At 43.5% G+C, this 19,351-nt stretch overlaps 1 protein-coding gene across 3 annotated transcripts in view; it reads right to left on the reverse strand.

The window, feature by feature from the left end:
- Positions 1–1,338: 1,338 nt before the first annotated feature.
- Positions 1,339–19,351, reverse strand: part of Tmem245 (transmembrane protein 245) — a 76,334-nt gene continuing 58,321 nt past the window's right edge. For all 3 annotated transcript variants that reach the window (XM_005362206.3, XM_005362205.3, XM_026786599.1), the window contains 4 exons: positions 17,367–17,467; positions 15,139–15,313; positions 11,635–11,829; positions 1,339–6,072 (listed from right to left, as the gene is read on the reverse strand). In XM_005362206.3, the coding sequence (XP_005362263.1) occupies positions 6,027–6,072; positions 11,635–11,829; positions 15,139–15,313; positions 17,367–17,467 (517 nt within the window). In that variant the 3' untranslated portion in view covers positions 1,339–6,026. The remainder of the gene's footprint in view (positions 6,073–11,634; positions 11,830–15,138; positions 15,314–17,366; positions 17,468–19,351) is intronic.

A 19,351-nucleotide genomic window follows, 5' to 3' on the forward strand; every position in this document is an offset into this window, starting at 1 on the left:
TTTTTTGGATTTTCGAGACAGGGTTTCTCCGTAGCTTTTGGTTTCTGTCCTGGAACTAGTTCTTGTAGACCAGGCTGGCCTCGAACTCACAAAGATCCGCCTGCCTCTGCCTCCCGAGTGCTGGGATTAAAGGCGTGTGCCACCACCGCCCGGCTTCACTCCTATTTTCTGATTATACATCTCTTACACGGAGTTTAAACATTTGATAATACATTCACATAAGTATCCTGCTACTCAGCAAGAAGGTAGTGGATCTTGCAGGCAGTATCTTTAGAATTCACCTTCAAGAGAATTAAAAAGTTATATGCACTGATAAATACTGTTTAAAACTACTTTTTACAATTATTTTTAATATTAGCCAAGTACTAGCAGTGTGTTAATGGCTCCTTAAAACATCGTGTCTATTTCTGACTGAAGTCACTTAAGGCTAAGAATCCATTCTCTCAGCCCAACCATGACCTCATACACAACTCCTGTGATGAGAGGGATCGCCAGCACTTTTCCTCCGGTTTCCAGGAGCGAAGCCAAGGAAGGATTTCAGAAGTCTGCACCTTCGGGAGGATTCTAGACTTAAGCAACTGACTGAGAAGCACAAGAAAATATTTTTGAAGGACCATAGCTGCTAATGAGCACCTACCGAAGCAAAATGGAATCTAAGACCGGCTTTCTCCATCCATCAAGTTAGACTGATGGGCTCAACTTCCAGTGTTGAAAGCAAAGTTGCAGGGCTCAGCTTTATCTGCCAAAGCAGCGTGAGCATCTGGTAATGGAGATAGCAAAACTTAAAAAGAAGAGCTCCTGCTGGGTGGTGGTGGCTGCAGTGTGCCTTTAATCCCAGCACTTGGGAGGTAGAGGCAGGAGGATCTCTGTGAGTTCAAGACCAGCCAGGTCTACAAAGAAAGTTCCAGGACAGCCAGGACCGTTACACAGAGAAATCCTGGGGGGTGGGGAGGAGTTTAAAAAAGAAGCGTTCCTAAATTCAACTCATCTTCCAATTCTGCCAAATATGGGTGTTAGGAATCCAACTTGGGTCCTCTGGAAGAGCCAAGTCTCCAGGCGCCTTTAACTTCAACCACCATCCTCCCACTTTTTATAAGTCTGCCTCTCTCCAGTGCACTGAGGACTTCTGCCTCAGCTATGGACCCTTTGGCCACTTTAAGGTGCAAACGTACGCTCCCCAGACAGTTTCCCTCATGTAAGATGACCAAACTGCAACAAAAATACCGGCGCCAGTATGAATCCTGGTGCCAAAGGTAGGATACACAGGGAAAGTGTGGATAAAGATCAAATTCCTAAAAACAAAAAACAACAACAAAAAAAGAGGCTGTTTATCACCTGTTTCATCCAACATTTGTGACTTTATTTCAAAATATAAATATTTTACATTTTACAAAGATGTTACATCAGTAACTTGTGAAAGCAAATTAAAGCTAAGAAACAGCATTTGTGTAATAAAAGATATTTACTGCTGCATTTGAATGCTATTTTTCCTGTCAAACCATTTCTTTCCTTCACCTGAGAATGCAGCGGTGATACATTGTCAGAGTTAAATAATTACAAGGATATGTTTAATCTTAGTTTCACAATCAAACAGTATTTGAAGTACAATCCAGGTACCTGAACAAGTAACACTGTAAGGACAAAGAAGGGTTTTCTCTAGGACAGCTACAGCAAGAGTTACTTCTGGGCCACTCCAATAACCAAAGCATTTATATTTCACAATAAGCCAAACCACGGTTGGGTCTGTTTCCATACCTTCACTGTATAAATAAAGCTAGAAGGAAAGACCAGTAGAAAGGAACTTTGGACTTGGAGTCAGAGACTCTATAACCAAATCCTGACTCCATCCTTTTGTGATCTAAACTTAGGAGAGAGGAAGGGAAGAGAAGGGGTCAACAACAAACTTCTCTAGAGTTTCCAGTGCCTCATCTGTACAATGACTGTAATACTGTCTGCCTCACAGGGCTGAACCTAAAGGTGCCAGAAAATTATAAAGTGCCATACAAAAGCATTGCTAAGATGCAGCAACAGCATCACTAGTGCATCCGCACACTGAATGATTCTTGGAGAACTTGAATACTGATTTTGTGGGCCACAGGTGGGAAAGAACATCCTCCCTGCTAGCACAGCTCTGGGCAGCAGACGGCTAGGACTTGTGGCCTTCCCCTAGAACTGCGGTAACATAGGCACTGCCAGGATTCTCACTAACAGCCGTCTTCCACAAGACCTGTAAACTTGATCAAAGGAACCCTGCTCTTTTGAGATGCTCAGAGGAAGGTGGAGAAGGACAGGGACATAACATACAGTGACACAATATGTCCCTCCTGAGTTCACAGTGTGTCATGGCATAACAGAAACTCAGACATCCCAGGGAAAGGAAATAACTTAGCATTCCTGAATTTTAATTGACCGTGGAATCTCCCCTCTCTCAGCAGTTTTTCTCTTACTATTCATTCTGTAAACGACTGCTATGTAGAACTTCTTTTTTTTGACAAAAGTGGTTGAGGAAAAGGGAAGAGAAGCAGAAGGTGAGCTGAGAGCAAGGGCATCTGCATTCCACTCTGAATTCTGCTGCTAACAGGCTCTGTGCCAGAACTTACCCACAAACCTGTTTCCTTCTCTAAAACGACCTCATCCTCTCATTACAACAGCCCATTCAAGCACCACATTCTGCGACTGCTAAGAAGGATCCTCATCTACAATTCTCTTAGGTGTTTTTAAGTTGTCAAGAAAGCTGCTTAGTGGCTTCAGAGAGGTGTTTTTCCCAAACCTTAGTGAGTTAATGAAATGAACACATTTAGTGGCAAAAATAGCAAACAAGAAACTGATAAAAATAAATAAATAAATAGAAAATAAATAGTAGTTGTTCTCTGCAGGAACTAGAATTTGGAAGTTTGTTGCCATAAGCAATTTTCACTGTGAAGAGGGTACTCAAAGTCATATATATTGTGATACACTTGGAAAGGCTGTGAGAGACCCTCAGAACATACTGGAAGGTCAGGACCAGAATATGGGAAGTCGTGAATGTATTCCTCACAAACTAGGTTAAGATCTCTAGATAGTCACCTACATGACTGTATTTTAGTCCAAGCCTGATTAGCCTTGTGTTCCCAGCACTTCTTGTCACACTTCTGAAACAGGCATCTAGCCAAAGTGGGGACTAGAGGAATGCAGAAGTCCCGAAAAAGCTCGGTGAGTAGCCAAGGTTAGCCAGAGGAGCAGCCCTGCAAGTCCTTTCCCGCCTGTACACTGGTCCACACAGCTGCCATCCCCAGAGCCAGAGTCTGGACACAGGGTCTCCACACAGCACCTTTCCACAGTCAAGAGCCAACCCAGACTCATCTCAGAGCCCAAAGGTCAGCAGTCAGCTCTTGGGGAAGACGGGTAGAGACTCACAGTTTTACTATCTAACACTGGCAGCTGAAGAAGCCCATAGATCACATCTGAAAATAAGACTGTGGGATCCAGGCAGGAGGTCTATCATATGCAATTTATGCTTCCAGCCCTGCACCTGCTCTCTCACAATCAGGAGCAGATGGGTGCACACAGCTTCTCAGCTCCCTGTGTACCCATTCAGTTTAAAACTGTCAGAGAATAGGAACTGGAAACTAACCCTTACTATATCTGTGGAATCCAAGATGCTATGACAGAGTTCTGTCCTCAGTTTCACTGAAACTACTTTTGCTTCATGGATGCATTCTACAAGCACTCACACATAAATAAACATACTGCATTCTATACACAAACAGACAGACACACACCCCAAACACACACACATACAAATGCCTGGCACAGATACCCTCTCTGTTCCTAGGGGAACATCTTCCCAGATCAAATTCCGATGCAAACTCTTCAGGGCAGGTTAGAGACTTAAGCTAAAAACTCCCACCTTGTCATGCCACCTGCTCTCTATCTATTCTAGAAAAATTCTGTAAAACCTCTTCCCTGTGCGTGACACGTGCCAGGGTGCTTTTCTAGTTCCAACCTCCTGAATTCACTGTAGCGATGGAGAGTTTGAGTGTCCTGATTAGGACGGTGTGCTGCTACAGGGACCTCTATCCCTAAAATTCCAGTGTGGTCTTAGGCTGCTGCTACTAATCTAGGAAGCTCAGAACTTCCCTCAAACAACTTCACACTTAGACTGTGAACTACCCTACCAACAGCTATAAATTAGCTCAAACCTAGGTTTTTGCAATTTTGCTCTTACATGGCTTAAAAGCACATTGGAGCAACATAATTTGTATATGCACACAAACAACTGTGTTTATTGCCTTCTATGAGTATGTGCTAATTATAGCTATAAACTTAACAGGTTATAGTAAAGAAACAGAAACTTGGTTTCTCTCTTCAGCCATTTTAATACAAGAATTTCAGATTTAGAATGATGCATGATCTGTCTGGCATTGAAGGTGAGGACGGCTGCTTTCAGGACCTATCTCCCAGAACACCCTGTACAGTCCCTGGCACAGTGCCTAGACTTTACTAACACTCAAGAAACGTGTTAATGAGCAAATGACCAACTGATTAAAGAACAATAGGTGATTTAGTGGCCAAATCTAACAGGTAATGGAATAATAGGTCATAAATATTGAAGGATTCATGAAACAACCAGGAGACCTGCATGTGCTATGCTATTCATGGCCAAGTCAGGACACTGTAGTATGTGGGGTGTATTACTTGTGACATAAATAAATTTATAAACTTAGATGTTTTAGAAAAAATAATTTTAGTCTTAAATGCTTTCAAGAAAAATTTTCAGCACAAATCCCTTCTGCTCCCTATTCTCTCGGGGCACGGGCAGGGCTGGTGACTTAAGAGCTAGGAAGGGCACTGCATGAGGAGCTGGCTCTCATGGCCATGTCATGAAACAGGACAAGCTTTCTTTCACTTGTAAGGAACGAAGGGCAACACCTGGCACAGGAGTGGGAAACTGCTTAAGTCCTAAGAGATGCTTTGCGACAGAGTGTGCAGATGTGAAGCCGGGAGATGGGAGACCAAGTCTTATAACACTGGGTGGCTCTGTGCTGGCCACTGTCCAGTGTGACACTGGATGCAAAGCTGAGGGAGCTGATGAAATGCATGTGAAGTTATATGCAAAAGGGCTGCAAAAGGAAAGCACTATGCTGGTTATGTCACATCTGAGATAGGTAGAAAGTTACAGTCTAACTCAGCAAGCATTCATCTAGAGTCACGTGTGCAAGGCACTGTGCTAAGTGACAGTCTGCTGCTAAGTAACTTACTGATAGAGTCCCAGGTCAAGAACTGGGGGCACACACAACAAACCAGAGGACCACTCCACCTGAGCATCTTTCCTTGTGAAACTGTTAGAAGAAGAAAGCTAACACACGGAGTCCATGGCATCATTAGTATTCATTCACGGCAGCTCCAGATCCAATGTGGTCGGGAACGTTGTAGAAGTTTGGCAATACTGAAAGGAGGCAAAGAGGAGGAAGGGAGGACGAGCCCCACTCTTACTGCCTCTCCTCTGGTCACAGCACACACACCCCAGCTTTACCCCGAAGACCCCTTTGTTCTCCAAGGAGGGGAAGATGTTATTCTAAAAGGGTATCAGACGCATGTTCCCTGTTTACTAAGCCACACAAGAAAGTGAAAGCCTCGTCACTGAAAAGGGGCTAAGCGCTCCTAACACAGGAGGAAAATTACAGTGAATATACCTTTAACAGCGGGTATTTCAGAATCCTTAGGGAGACTTTATAAATACGCACTGCAGTAGACAATCGAGAGGGCAGTTTCAAGCCTCGGTACCAGTGCATGAACTGAAACTTTTCAAGCCATCTTAGCATGAGCTGTGAGCGAACAGAGCTTTCAACTCAAGCTGTGTTTAAAATGCAAAGCAGCCTAGAGCAAGTCCACTCTCACTTGGTGTTCTGCGTGTAAGGCTGGGAGGCTTCTGCTTCTTTTCTGGGTGCCCCTGCCTGGCAGACACAGCTGACAGAAGAGGCCACACCTGGGAGCAGTCACCGTCAGGAGGAACTCCCCAGAGAAGTCACTGCAGCAAAGCCGTGTCATTCTCCTGAAGATTTCAGATCTTCAGAGATGTCACGGAAAGTCCTAAAAAAGAAGACAGAAGGGTCAGTTTTGGTTTGGAAAGGCGCAGGGACAGTAAAACCACGAAGAGAAAAATTAGAAGCAAGGAGGGAGGGCAAGCCTGGAACCAGCCACCATATAGCACTGCGTTATTTCATAACCTCTAAGAGGGCAGAAGAGAGTCCAATGACTGATTTTAGTATTTTCACAAGATTGTTTCAAAATCTACTAGTGAGCCCGTATTCTTTACAAACAAAAGCCCAGTTTAGGGCTAAGTCCATTATCTTTTATCCAAAAGACTTCCCTAGACTTACGGAACCACATATGGCTATGTGACTGAATTTTGGCTAACAGGATGGTCAGAGAAGTGTTATGCAACTTTGGGCAGTGGTTTGGCTCTTAGAGCTTCTAACTAGCTGGAAAATACACATGATGATATTAGAGAGATTAAGTTGCAGCCTGGATTAACTGCTGAGTGACTAGCCTCCTGTTAGGAAGTAGAATCCCTGGAGCAGCACAGAACCCAAGCCCTGCTGCAGGCAGAGCTTCAGGCAGATGTGGGACGGCATTTTATCACCTACTATTGCTGTCCTCCATCAGACAAGCTAAGCGAACACTGCCAGTGTCAGCTGGTATCTGGACTGGGTAGAAAGGTGTGCTGAACAAAGGTTTCTACTTTAGGACAGTGGTGGCTAAACAGTCCTTGATATGACTGACTGGCCTGAGTCACAATATCACCACGCAAAGCTGAGGTGCTTTCGGACAGTCAAATGGGCAGGTCAGAGCTTATCAAGGGACACGAGCTCCAGTATCCACCTTAGAAAGCCACAGCCTTTTGATGGAGAGAGACTGGGCTTGGCATTTGTTTAACACATTAGACCTGCAATGAATGACCCTTTGGACTTCTTTTAAACAAGAAAAAAAAAACCCTTCCATCTTCTTTACATTGTTTTGAGATCAGCTGGTGATGGGTGAGAGGGTTTTATTATTGGCATTGTTCCTACTGAGGCAAACTTGCCTGAAGTGAGATATATATGGACAGTTTGTTAGCAGTCATCTAGAGAAACCATACTACTCCTTAACAGAACCACCAGGGAGGAAGACAAAAGACATTGGACCCTAAAACACTGGCGTTTTTCAAACTAAAGCAAATTTGAGAGCTTTGAGTGCATGCCTCATGTGCATGTCTGGTGTTCAGAAGAGAGTATCCAATTCCCTAGAACTAGGGTTCCAGATGGCTGTAGGTACCATTCGGACCTAAAAAGAAGGTCCTCTACAAGAACAACAAATAGTCCTAAACTACTATGTCATCTCTCCAGGCCCTCAAAGAGCAATTTCCAACTTACATTTAGTCTCTGACCATATAAACAGAGGATGTTATAGCACCGTTCCTTTCTAGATCACTTTCCTCAAAGTCAAGTAAAGTTAATTTTGTTTTTATAGCAAATCATCCATCAGTTATCACGAAGCGCTCAACATTTTCATTAAAAACAGAACCAAAAGACAACACAGGCTTAAGTGTGCTGAGTCCAGGCAGCAGTGTGAACAAACCACGCACAGCACAAGGTTTTTTCCTTAACAGCCTTAAAAGCAAATCTAACTTCAAAAACAATTCCACAGTCCTACAACCTCCTCCTCGACTCCTTTAGCTTTAAGCATTTTCAGTCCACGCAGACACACAGGATTTGGAAGAGTAGGAATAAACTGAAGCCTAACCTTCTAGTACAAAGCACAAAGTCCTTCAAGGTCAAGAGGAACACAGGTAATATTGCAGAAGAGACATTGCACTCACAGATGCTCAGCTGTCTGGAGGCGCTCTCAGAAACGGTGAGTGACCTAAGCCTCCCGCCCTCAGAACACGAGAACTATAGAGCCCAAGGCTTTGAAAGTTTTCATGTTGTAAGACTAAATCCACCACGAATACAAAAACACAGTGACAGACTGAACACTGCAACAAAAGTCTCCTTAAATACTTCTGTTATCATCTTTTAAAAGGGTCAAACAACAAAGAGTTACATCCATCTTGTACTGACATTTAGCAATAGTGACACTGTCCATATTTCTGAGCACTGTATTTGGCAGATCCCCAGGCTCTATCCACTAGAGTCCTAACAATGCATGAGTGCATGGGGGTGGGAGTGCACTCCCCTCCATTGCCAGAACCATTGCTGCAAGTAGCAATTTATGTAACTAGTTCTTAGAGTGTTGTCCAAGTTTGTGTGTTCAAATTTGAAGATAAACAAAGTCAGCTAAAAGCTTTCTCCAACAAATAGGGACTCAGGTAGTAATTTTGAAAAAACGCCAAAAAAATGTTTTTACAACTAATAATCTATAAGCATTTCTAAAATTCTATAGATTAATTTATCCTTTGACATCTTTAAAAGTTTTAAAGAAATCTGTAAGTCTGAATGAAACATAACTGATCATTTCTCTCATTTATGAATGAAAAGTCTGCCTGAAGGACAAAGATGTACAAACTAAGATTAACACTGTGGCTGACTATGGTTAGCCTGGTGATTTACTATTCAATGCTGCCTCCTGGCCAAGAAAAGGAGGTGCTTCGCATGGTTCCTCTGTTCTGGGACACAGAGCATTTAGGACAAACAAAGGCAAAGACATTAGCTGAAACAGGTCAGCTTGCATGCTTGGAACTATGTGACCAAAGGGCAACTTAACGTCTCTAAACTTCTTCATCTAAGCACCAGGGGAAGCACTGATGGGTTCAGAACAGAACCTGCAGAGCCAGGCCTGGTATATGTCTTTAATCCCAGAACTCAGGAGTGGAGACAGATTGATCTCAGTGAGTTCCAGCCAACTGGGGCTACATAGAGAGACCTTGCCTCAAAAAAAAAACATACAAAGTTTTTATTATGGGATTCAGCACACAGTAAGTTTCAATAAATGTTACAAGTGTCATGTGTGTTACTACTTAAACAGCCATTTAAAACTGCACACTACAGGAGCAGTGCATCCAACACTGAATGTCAGAACAAGCACCCATGAACAGCTGGGAGTTGGTGGGGAGAATCCAACAGGCAACCACTGGGACTCGGCCATTCCTGAAAAGCAGAAATTCCAGGCCAGTAGTAGAAGGAGCCTAAAACAACCTGAATTCACCCAGCAAAATCCCCTATAAGGCTCAGAAGTATAACTATGAGCTAACTATGAGAGGGGAGGGTGGAGCGAAGCAATGAATCGCTGCTCATCTGCTAGGAAAGTCCAAGACAGCACCTTGCCCTCCATCGCCCCCACCGTCTGCCACACCAAGCATCTGTCCCTTCCTCCTCACTCCTTGGCAAAAATTAATTTCTTCTCTCTGGAGACAGGAAAGTTTTTGGACTAGGAACAACAGGCAGAGATGCAAGTGAGCTATGTACTGGCACAGGGTATCACGCCTACAGCAGATCTCTGGACCAGCAGCACATCGGCCCTTCCCTGCTCCTGGCTGCAGCTGGGCTTGCTACCTCCAACCAGAGCTGATGATCTGTGAGAACTCAATCACCCCACAAAAGGGACCAAAAAAATCACAGCCATCGAGGGCTGCACAGGCAATGGACTTGTCATGTAAGTCCCTTAACACCGCAGCGACAGCTTCAGTGTCTCACTTTTAACATGAGCCAAAACCCAAACACCTTCATTACCTGACACCATTTGCACAGGGAAAAGCTAAAGCTCTGTTTTTCAAAGTAAGCACCGTCAACAAGCATGAAGGAAACAACGGTGGTTATCTATGGACCCCTGCATCGTCTTTCCCAGCACTCCCCACTTGATGATACAACATCCGACTTCCAGGAGAAGAAAAACAGGACTCTTGTCTCTACCTTGGTTTCTTCTGTTTCATCTTAAAATAACTCTTGCTAGCCGGGCGGTGGTGGCGCACGCCTTTAATCCAGCACTCGGGAGGCAGAGGCAGGTGGATCTCTGTGAGTTCGAGGCCAGCCTGGTCTACAAGAGCTAGTTCCAGGACAGGAACCAAAAGCTACGGAGAAACCCTGTCTCGAAAATTCCAAAAATAAATAAATAAATAAACAAACAAACAAAAAACCTCTTGCTTTATAGATTAAAAATAATTAGAAGACCTCCCCCCAAAAATTAACAGCAAAACATTAACAAAATCTGTGATTGTCCCTCTGGTGCTCTGAAGAAGCTACCCTTCACTAGGCAGACACCAGCTATAGCACCCGCTATTAAATGAGAAAGCAAAGTGATGCGGTAGTACTTCAGTGGGGCTGAGAGCCACAGCGCGACTGCCTCTAGGGAAGCAAGGAGAGGGGAAGGGAGGGGAGAGGAAGACGGGAGAGGAGAAGGGAGGGGGAAGAAAAGGTCTAGTTCTAGTGTTGGCAGCCCCAGCTGATGACTCCTTTGTCAGTCCCCTAGGTCTCTGTGTTCTACTCTTTTTGAGGAAACTGACTTTTCTTAGCCATCATTAAAAGAGTGCATTAAATGAGGGTGTAGTGACACACGCCTTTAACCCTAGCATTTGGAGGTTAGAGGCAGGTAGATCTTTGAATTCCAGGCCAGCCAGGGCTACACAGTGACATAGATCCTGTCTCCAAACAAACAAACAACAATAAAAAAAAAATCCAAAACAAAACAAAACTATTAGCTCTAATAGGCTTCTGAGGAACCATTGTGTTCGATTCAAGAGATATGAAATTTAAAACAAAAAGAACAGGACCACACTTTAAAAGGATTTTACACAGTAATATAAAAGTGTAAGTGGACCGTCAGAACCGACTTGTCAGTTAGAGTACTCAAATACACCAGAATATACAACAACACAGAAAGATTGCTTTCCCACTGAAGACAAGCTGGAAAACATAACAAAATGTCTAGAAGTTTAAAATTTTTTATTCTCAAACTGTTGCTAGTCTGTATAGGCACAAACTTTACACACAAAATCCATTTTGTAATCACTGTTTGATTCTAGAACAGTGTTACTATGCTGCCTGAGCTGCTGTCAGAGGGCTGGAACTGATAATCTGCCCGCCTCTGCCTCCCAAACATTGAGGTCACAGGCATGAATGAGCCAACGCACCTGGGTTACGTTCCAAGTTTTCAACACTAAACCTGATACACAGTAGACATTTCTCTTCTAGGTATACAAGCAAGTGGAATATAATTCACAACCACCAGGATATACATGCCAGATAACTAACAGAATCCTGTCTTTTAACAGCCATAAAATGACAGCTATCTAATGCCTTTCAATACCACACTGAAAAACAAGACTGCTATATTCATACACCAGAATGCCAGAAAACAATGAAAAAGAATGAGTGAAGGAAAATACAATGATTCGTGAGTAATACAGGTAGAAACACTGACCAAACAAGGCCTGCCTCAAGAGCAGTACACAGTACACTTTAGACAGTGTTCAAAACCATTCTGAAGTGACTACAGTCAGACTATCAATAAGTCGAATATCTGATGTTGAGAATGCACTGGAAAACCTGAGGACTGATGAACTATGTTGCATGGCTAACGAGTGCTCTGATGAGTCTAGATGCAGGTCATCACTGAAAACAGAGACAGGGCAGTCTATGTCTATGTTTACCGTGGTTGCCACCATGCTGCTGAACTCACCTCTGAGTCTGAGCAGGCCAAGGTGTCTGATTTGGTGTGGGCACTGAATTCGTAGGACTCACTAGCATGGCACTGTAGATATTGGAAGCAACCACAAGTATGCAGAGAAGTATGGGCCCAATGATGGCTCCTTCCAGGCCCAGGTAGTACGCTCCGCCAGCCACCGCTAAGCCAGTCAGGTAAGGATGGCCTCCTCTGGAACAAAGAACACACCAGCTCATGCAACTTCTAATGCGCGCCAGCTGTGGAGTAAACCCCAAGGACTCTCCAATACAACGTTAGTTCCCTGCTATTCCAGCTGTGGAGTAAACCCCAAGGACTCTCCAATACAATGTTAGTTCCCTGCTATTTCAGGCTTTATTGCACTGCTAGCTTTCTTCGGATTACGTCAATGCAGAATCAAGAACAGTGTAATAACATTGAGAAACAAGGATTTTCTTTGTATGTAGCAATGAGTGACATCTGCCTTTTCTTACAGGACTCGCTGTCATCAGGTAGTCTATACATTCCACATGGCTCCCTGAAGATTTCTGCTGGCTGAAGACTGGTGACCTAAGATGCCCACTAGGTTACTTCAAGTACAACAGTGAGCATAATTCAGCATGCATTCAACTAACTATGGCGTCTTTAATAAAACATAATTATAGCTGTGAAAATAGTAACATCAATATGTCTATTCTCAGTTTAGACCTTTGGCAACCTTCTAAAACATGGTTACCACAGGTGTAATAAAGGGCCACATAAGGAAGGCATCTGTCAACAAAGCCCAAGATTTTATTTCCCAGGAGTCATAACTGTCTGAAGCTTATCACAGCATCGCTGGCACGATGGGATGGAGTGAGCCAGATACAGCAGCACAGCAGAGATAAGCCCTGACCACTGACGCAAGAGGGATGAAGAACTGGTCACGGTCTGTTTGTTTCAAGTTTTTAAATAACACAAATGAGTGGAACATTTTAATGAGGGTAAATAATTAAATACGTAGGAAGGATGTTTGATAATATATTACAGTTTACAAACACATACTGTGGTCAGCCAGCCTTCAGGAAACAAAAGCATAATGTTCATAATTTAACTCTCTTCCTTCTTTCAAAAAGAGATTCAGAGCAGTGGCCCACAAAGGTCAAGTAGACTTCCCCTAACCAATATGTTTGGAGAAAATTGTTATCGGACATTCTTAAGGCTTAGAGTGGGGAAAGGAGGATTTTTTAAATAAAAGCTTAATTAAAAATATAATTTAGGGCTGGAGAGATGGCTCAGCACTTAAGAGCACTGATTGCTCTCCCAGAGGTCCCAGGTTCAATTCCCAGAAACCACATGACAGTTCGCAACTGTCTGTAACTCCAAGATCTGACACCCTCACACAGATATACATACAGGCAAAACACCAATGTACAAAAATAACAAATAAGTTACTAAATACAGATGTAATTTACAATAAACTTCTCATGTCCTAATAATGTTGATCAAATATTTATGAGAAAATCACAAACAAATCTTAAATTATAACTATAACCCTTAATATAAAAAATTTACAGCAAAGTTTAAATACATGGAGCATAAGTATAAATCATATACTGTTTGGACCTCATTTTTGAAAGCACAGTATTGGTTCTATGGTTGGCTGTTTTGAGGCAGGGTGTCATCCTGTTGCCCTAACTCACCTGTAGCTTGCAATGTAAAACAAATGGCTTTGAACTTTTGGTTACTTTCCTGCCTATGCCTCTCAAGTGCTGGGATTACAACTGGGCACCACTAAGACAGGTTTTGTTTCTGTTGGGCTTGTTTTTGGTTTTTGTTTCAGTTTTTTTTTTTTTTTTTTTTTTTTGGGGTCTTGGGGTTTCTCTAGCTTTGGGAGCCTGTCCTGAACTAGCCCTTGTAGACCAGGCTGGCCTCGAACTCACAGAGATCCGCCTGCCTCTGCCTCCCAAGTGTTGTTTCAGAATTTTTACATTCGTGTGTGTGTGTGTGTGTGTGTGTGTGTGTGTGTGTGTGTGTGTGTGTGTTGTACGGCTGCGTGTGAGAAGAGGAACTTGGATTCCCAGAATTGCAGATACAGACAGTTGTGAGCTGCTCAGTGTAGGTGCTGGGAACCAAAGTCCAGTCCCTTGGAAGAAGACTACACAGTCTTATCCATGGAGACAATTCTACAGCTCCAGGCTCTGTTTTTGATGTTGAGACAGGATCTTGGTATGTAGCTCAAGTGGGCCTGCAACTGGCAATCGTCTTGATTCTGATTCCTGAACGCTAGGATCACAGACCCAGGCTGATACTTTTGCTTTTCCCTCTCAAGCTGTAGGCATATAAATCCCCCATGGGGAGGATTGGGAGTTTCCTGTTTCGTTTCACTCTGCTTCAATGGGGCTTCTACACTGCTCTACATTAATTTCCAACTTTATTTGAGAAGAAATAAGTCACCACACAACTTAATTTCAGAAAACTTAAAATAACTGAAGACAGCTGTTTCTAGAAGCTGAGGCCCTGTCCAGTTGGCTTTTAGGTTTTGTTCTTGAGACAGAGTGTCACTATGGAGCCCTGGATGGCCTCAAACTGGCTAGATAACCCAGGCTGACTTTGAACTCACAGGATCATCCCCCAGCCTCTGCATCTTTAAGAGCTGGTACTAAAGGTGTGCATCACCATGCCTCCTCCCCATTCCCACTCCACAGGCACTCAACCTCACCGGATCTTTTGTTTACTGACAGCATACCGAGTGAGGCCAGATGTGAGTCCGAGCTGGAACTACAGAACTTAGAAAGTTGAGACAGGAGGATTGTGAATTGGGAGCTCTATCTGAGCTACACAGTGAGCTCCTTTCTCCAAACAATAATCATTATAAAAATGAAGATAATAAATATATTAGCTGTTTTGGGTGGGTTTCACAGGCCATATTCTGAAATTTAAGTCAGAATGATGAAAATCCACTTGGTTGGGACCGAGACAATAATGAACAATGTGAAATCTGGACACATGTCTACGTGATAACCTGATTGAGGATGGGATGCAATCTCTATACAGAGACCAAAACACAGGATAGATCTTTATGGTATCAGCAAAGTTTGATGCGGTTGAAGCTGAAGCCGTGTCCATACAGACATAGCATCTCAAGAGAGCACAGGCATTAGAACACGCTGTAACTCACATTAGGTTGGAATTTGCAGATGCACAACTGCATAATCATTTTCTACAAAGGCAAGGCAGCACCAAAATATCTACTAACTCTTTGCTGTATTTGAAATATTTTAGGTATCTCTGGTAATATTTCCCTCGTAGGCCAAATGCCACAAAAATCAAACCATATGCATAATTTTGTCTTAACTTGTGGCTTTATAAATACTTATATAACAATCATACCCCTATCATAGCAGTATTATACTACATACAAATTTCACTGTCAGAGAAATCACAAAGGCTACCCAAATGAAAAATTCTTCCACTAGTCCTTCCCCATCTCTTCCCAAAACTAAACACTCTATGACTTAGCAAGAACTTGAGAATGCTTACCCTGATATGTCAGAGTAGATCGCAGTGTCTACAAAGTATGTCGGCAAGAGATGGAAGACCAGGAGCAAGATGGCCTTACACCCTAGCCCTTGTGTCAGCCACAAGTCTAGGACTGCAGGTACTGCGGCCCAGTATGTCCCCAGGAATGGCACTGCTCCAAGGATTGCTGCCAAAGCTAATACAAGAGTAAAAGAAAAGCAAAGTCACTGGCAAAACAGCAACAAAACAGTAGAACCCAGGCACTGGCTCTCCCTCCCTAAAAACAGCCCATTGCAGCTGGAGGCCCAAGTTTGGTTCCCAGAACCCACAGGGCAATCAAAGTCACTGCTAACTCCTGTTTCAGATATGACATGCTTTGGTCTCTGCAGGCACTGCACACATGTGATGGAAATACATCCACACACATAAAATAAAAATAATCATCTCTTGGGGGCTGGAGAGATTGCTCAGTGGTTAAGAGCACCGGCTGCCCTTCCAGAGGTCCTGAGTTCAATTCCCAACAACCATATGGTGGCTCACAACCATCTATAATGAGATCTGGCACCCTCTTCTGGCGTGTGGGCATACATGGAGGCAGAATGTTGTATACATAATAAATAAATAAATCTTTAAAAAAAATAATCATCTCTTAAAAAGCCATCCAAGAGCCAGACATTGGTGGCTCACGCCTTTGATCCCAGCATACAGAAGGCAGAGGCAGGCAGATCTCTCTGAGTCTGAGGCCAGCCTGGTCTAAAGAGTGAGTTTCAGGACAGCCAGGGTACACGAGAAATCCTGTTATGGGAAAAAAAAATTCACCCAAACAAGTAAGACAATACAAGATTCAGTTTTAGAGGGCTGGTAGAGCTGGTTTAACTGATCTTTCTAGTTAAATAACAGTTCACTATGGGGGTGGGAGGGGCGTCAAGACAGTTTCTCTGTGTGGCCCTGGCTGTCCTGGAACTCACTGTAGATCAGGTTGTCCTTGAACTCAGAGATCTACCTGCCTCTGCCTCCTCAGTGCTGGGATTACAGGCATGCACCACCACTGCCCAGCTAACAACTCATTTTAAAAGTTATCAATTTTTCTAATGTTCTTTTCTTTTCAAAGTATTTTAATTTTTTTCTGTGTAATGTTGTTGTGTCTGTATGTGGGCATCAGATCCCCTGAAACTGAACTTACAGACAGCTGTGAACTGCTACATGGGTGCTGGGAATTGAACCCAGGTCCTCTGGAAGAGCAGCCAGTGCTCTTAAGCTCAGAGCCATCTCTCTAGCCCCTAGTTTATGTTATTCTTAAATGTTAAATCTTACTGTCCTATAAATATACTCATAGAACATTCACCAAAATGTCCTGACACTCAAGTCACTCTAAATCTCTGGTTGAATTCTTATTCTTTAAGAAAGGAAGGAAGGAAAGAAAAAGGTAACTAATACAACAACGCCCTGTAAGTAGAGGACTTTACTTCAAGCTCACTCCATTCCAAGTACTCTCCTGTCTTTGGCTCCCTTCAGACTAAGAGCCACGCAGATCCAACCATTAACCATTCAGGTGACCTTGAAAAACTGGTTTTCATCCATATATCACCTTTCATCAATATATTGCCTACCTCAATAGCTCCGTGTGGTCTCAGGGTGCACAACAATCAGAGTGTGGGTTACTAGACAGTCAACTGGGAGGAAGCATGAATGAATTGTGGGGACATAAGGAGGGAGAAACGAACTAAAGTAAAAAAGTTACAGCAGAGGCAAATGTGGAAGGCAGGAAGAGATACTTAAAGAAACAATGACAAACACAGAAGACAAAAGTGGAAGGGGTTCTGAACCAACAAAGAATAGAGAACCAGCCTGCCCTCTGCCTGTGTGGTGCTTGCAGAATGAAGGTGCTGAGCCCAGGACAGATCACAACAGGCACAGCTGCTTCTATTCACCCAGACGCATTCAGCCTGCCCCTGAGAAGGTAGCCTCATGGAGCAGAGACATGAGACAACAAATTGCTCACTGCCTGCCAATTAGTTCAATTAATTGGTTGAGTGCCAACTATGTGCCCAATGTTGTGCAAATTGCTAGGACATTTCCTCATTCAACAAGCACTTGCAAAAGGCTTTCTACGCAAAGGGTACGGTTCCAGATGCTGGGGCTATACGCCGCCAGGCTAGGTATCTTCGCTCTGAGGAAGAGGGCAGTTCTAATGTAAAGTCGACCTTTCCTTAACGAGACAGTCAGGAAATTCTGCATATGGTAGTTACCTGATGGTATGAAGACAATATTGATGCCGAATATGGTGTGTGTCAGCCAGGTGTACAATCCATAGAAGCCAGCCATTTTGAGGGAAGCATCAAATACCCCTCTAGAAGACCCAAAGAGAAAGGAAAAGGTAAATAACTCCAGCATCATATTTTGGTTTAGAAAATCCTCACTCTGGATCTTTGGTCACGTTATTCCAAATCTGGCAACAACTCATCTCAGAGAATACTATTTACTCAGCACAGCATTGGAAGCTGTGTATAAGCTGCTGTTCACACAGCTCCCTAATGAGAACAACTCCTGCGGGGTGTCAAATCCAGGGCCTTGTGCATGCTACACAAGCATTCAACTGAGCTACAGCCCCAGGCCCAACTTTCCAGTTCTTCTCCCTTCTTTCTTTTTAAGACAGGGTTTCTCTGTGTATTCCTGGCTGTCCTAGAATCAGTTCTGCAGACCAGGCTGGTCCCGAACTCAGAGATCCACTTGCCTCTGCTTCCTGAGTGCTGGGATTAAAGGCTGCCTAGCTAACTTTCTACTTCTTTTTTCTTTTTTTGTGGTTTTTCAGGGTTTTTTGTTTGTTTGTTTGTTTGTTTCTCTGTAGCTTTAGTGCCTCTCCTGGAACTAGCTCTTGTAAACTAGACTGGCATCAAACTCACAGAGATCCACCTGTCTCTGCCTCCCAAGTGCTGGGATTAAAGGTGTGCTACCATTACCGCCCAGCCCGATTTTCTACTTCTGAAGCAGGTTTTTCCTGGGTATAAATAGCATGTGTCTAAAGACAGAATTAAGGTCTAAGAAACCCTTAGAAAGCTGCATCCATCCAGTCCACAACCAGAAAGAACAAGTGAGGCTGAGAGTATAGCTCCATAGTGGAACAATGTTCAGCACACTCCAGGTCCTGGGTTCAAGACTCAGCATGGAAGGAAAAGAGGAGCAAAAGGGGAAGGAGGAGGGCAATGGGGGGAGAGCAGGGAAAGCAACAGAAGGAGGAAAGGAGGGCCAAAGAGGAGTGGGGAGTAATCTAACTTATACTCTGGCATTTTTTTCCTTCTAACAATATTTTCATACATTTCAACAAAACCCACAAAGTAACTTCTGGTATCAAATAATTCATGTCATCTGGGGAGATGCATGACTCTAAACTCTAACCAGGCAGGAACATTCAAGGAGTGAAAATAGGCGTATATCCTGCAGTTAAATCATCGTATGGTACATGAGGGGGCTTCATTTCCGCTTCTCCGCTGGAAGAGAATAAGGCAGCCCTGTGTGGAAAAGGCAGCAGCCACAATAACCTCAGGGACCATAAACCGCAGAGGCCAGGGCTCTGAGGGTGAAGCTGTCACTGCAAGAGAGGATGAGGCAGCACAGGTGACAGCACACAGCAGGAGCAAAGGCAGCTCTGCAGTCAAGTGACTGCCATCTACTTGGATGCTGGAGACATGGTATCAGAGAACAGCTCCTCATCTGCAAAGTCACTGCCACATTTACCAGTGGCATCACCCAAGAATGTGTGCTGCGATTCTCAGAACAACGACTCAGATGCAAATATATCAGAAAGAAGGAGGGGAGACACCCACAGGAAACAAAGAAACTGAAGAGTCCCAAGAAAAAAGAAATGATAGGGAAAGAACAGTGATCTCTGATAAAAAAAATATTAAGGTTATAGAAATCTATTTTAAATTAACAAAAGCTAACAAACATAAAAAACCTGTTAAGTTTTAACCAGTTACAGTGAAGCTGGAGGACTCTAGGTAAAACATTCCTCCACAACCTCTCAGCTTGGATCCAGCTCTCTAAGCACTGCAGCGAAACAACCAGCTACCCAGGATGTGTTCTCAGGTTCCCCCAAAGATGGCTGACGCCCAACAGGTCAGCAGGAAGCGGTCTTGAGAACTTGACACCCTCATTCCCTTAACCTGCCATTCCTAACTATTCACCTTTTTAACAAAAAAAGAAGAAGAGGAGGAGGAGGAGGAGGAGAAGGAGG

The sequence above is a fragment of the Microtus ochrogaster genome, linkage group LG5 (assembly GCF_000317375.1).
Source record: "Microtus ochrogaster isolate Prairie Vole_2 linkage group LG5, MicOch1.0, whole genome shotgun sequence".
NCBI classification, from domain to species: domain Eukaryota; kingdom Metazoa; phylum Chordata; class Mammalia; order Rodentia; family Cricetidae; genus Microtus; species Microtus ochrogaster.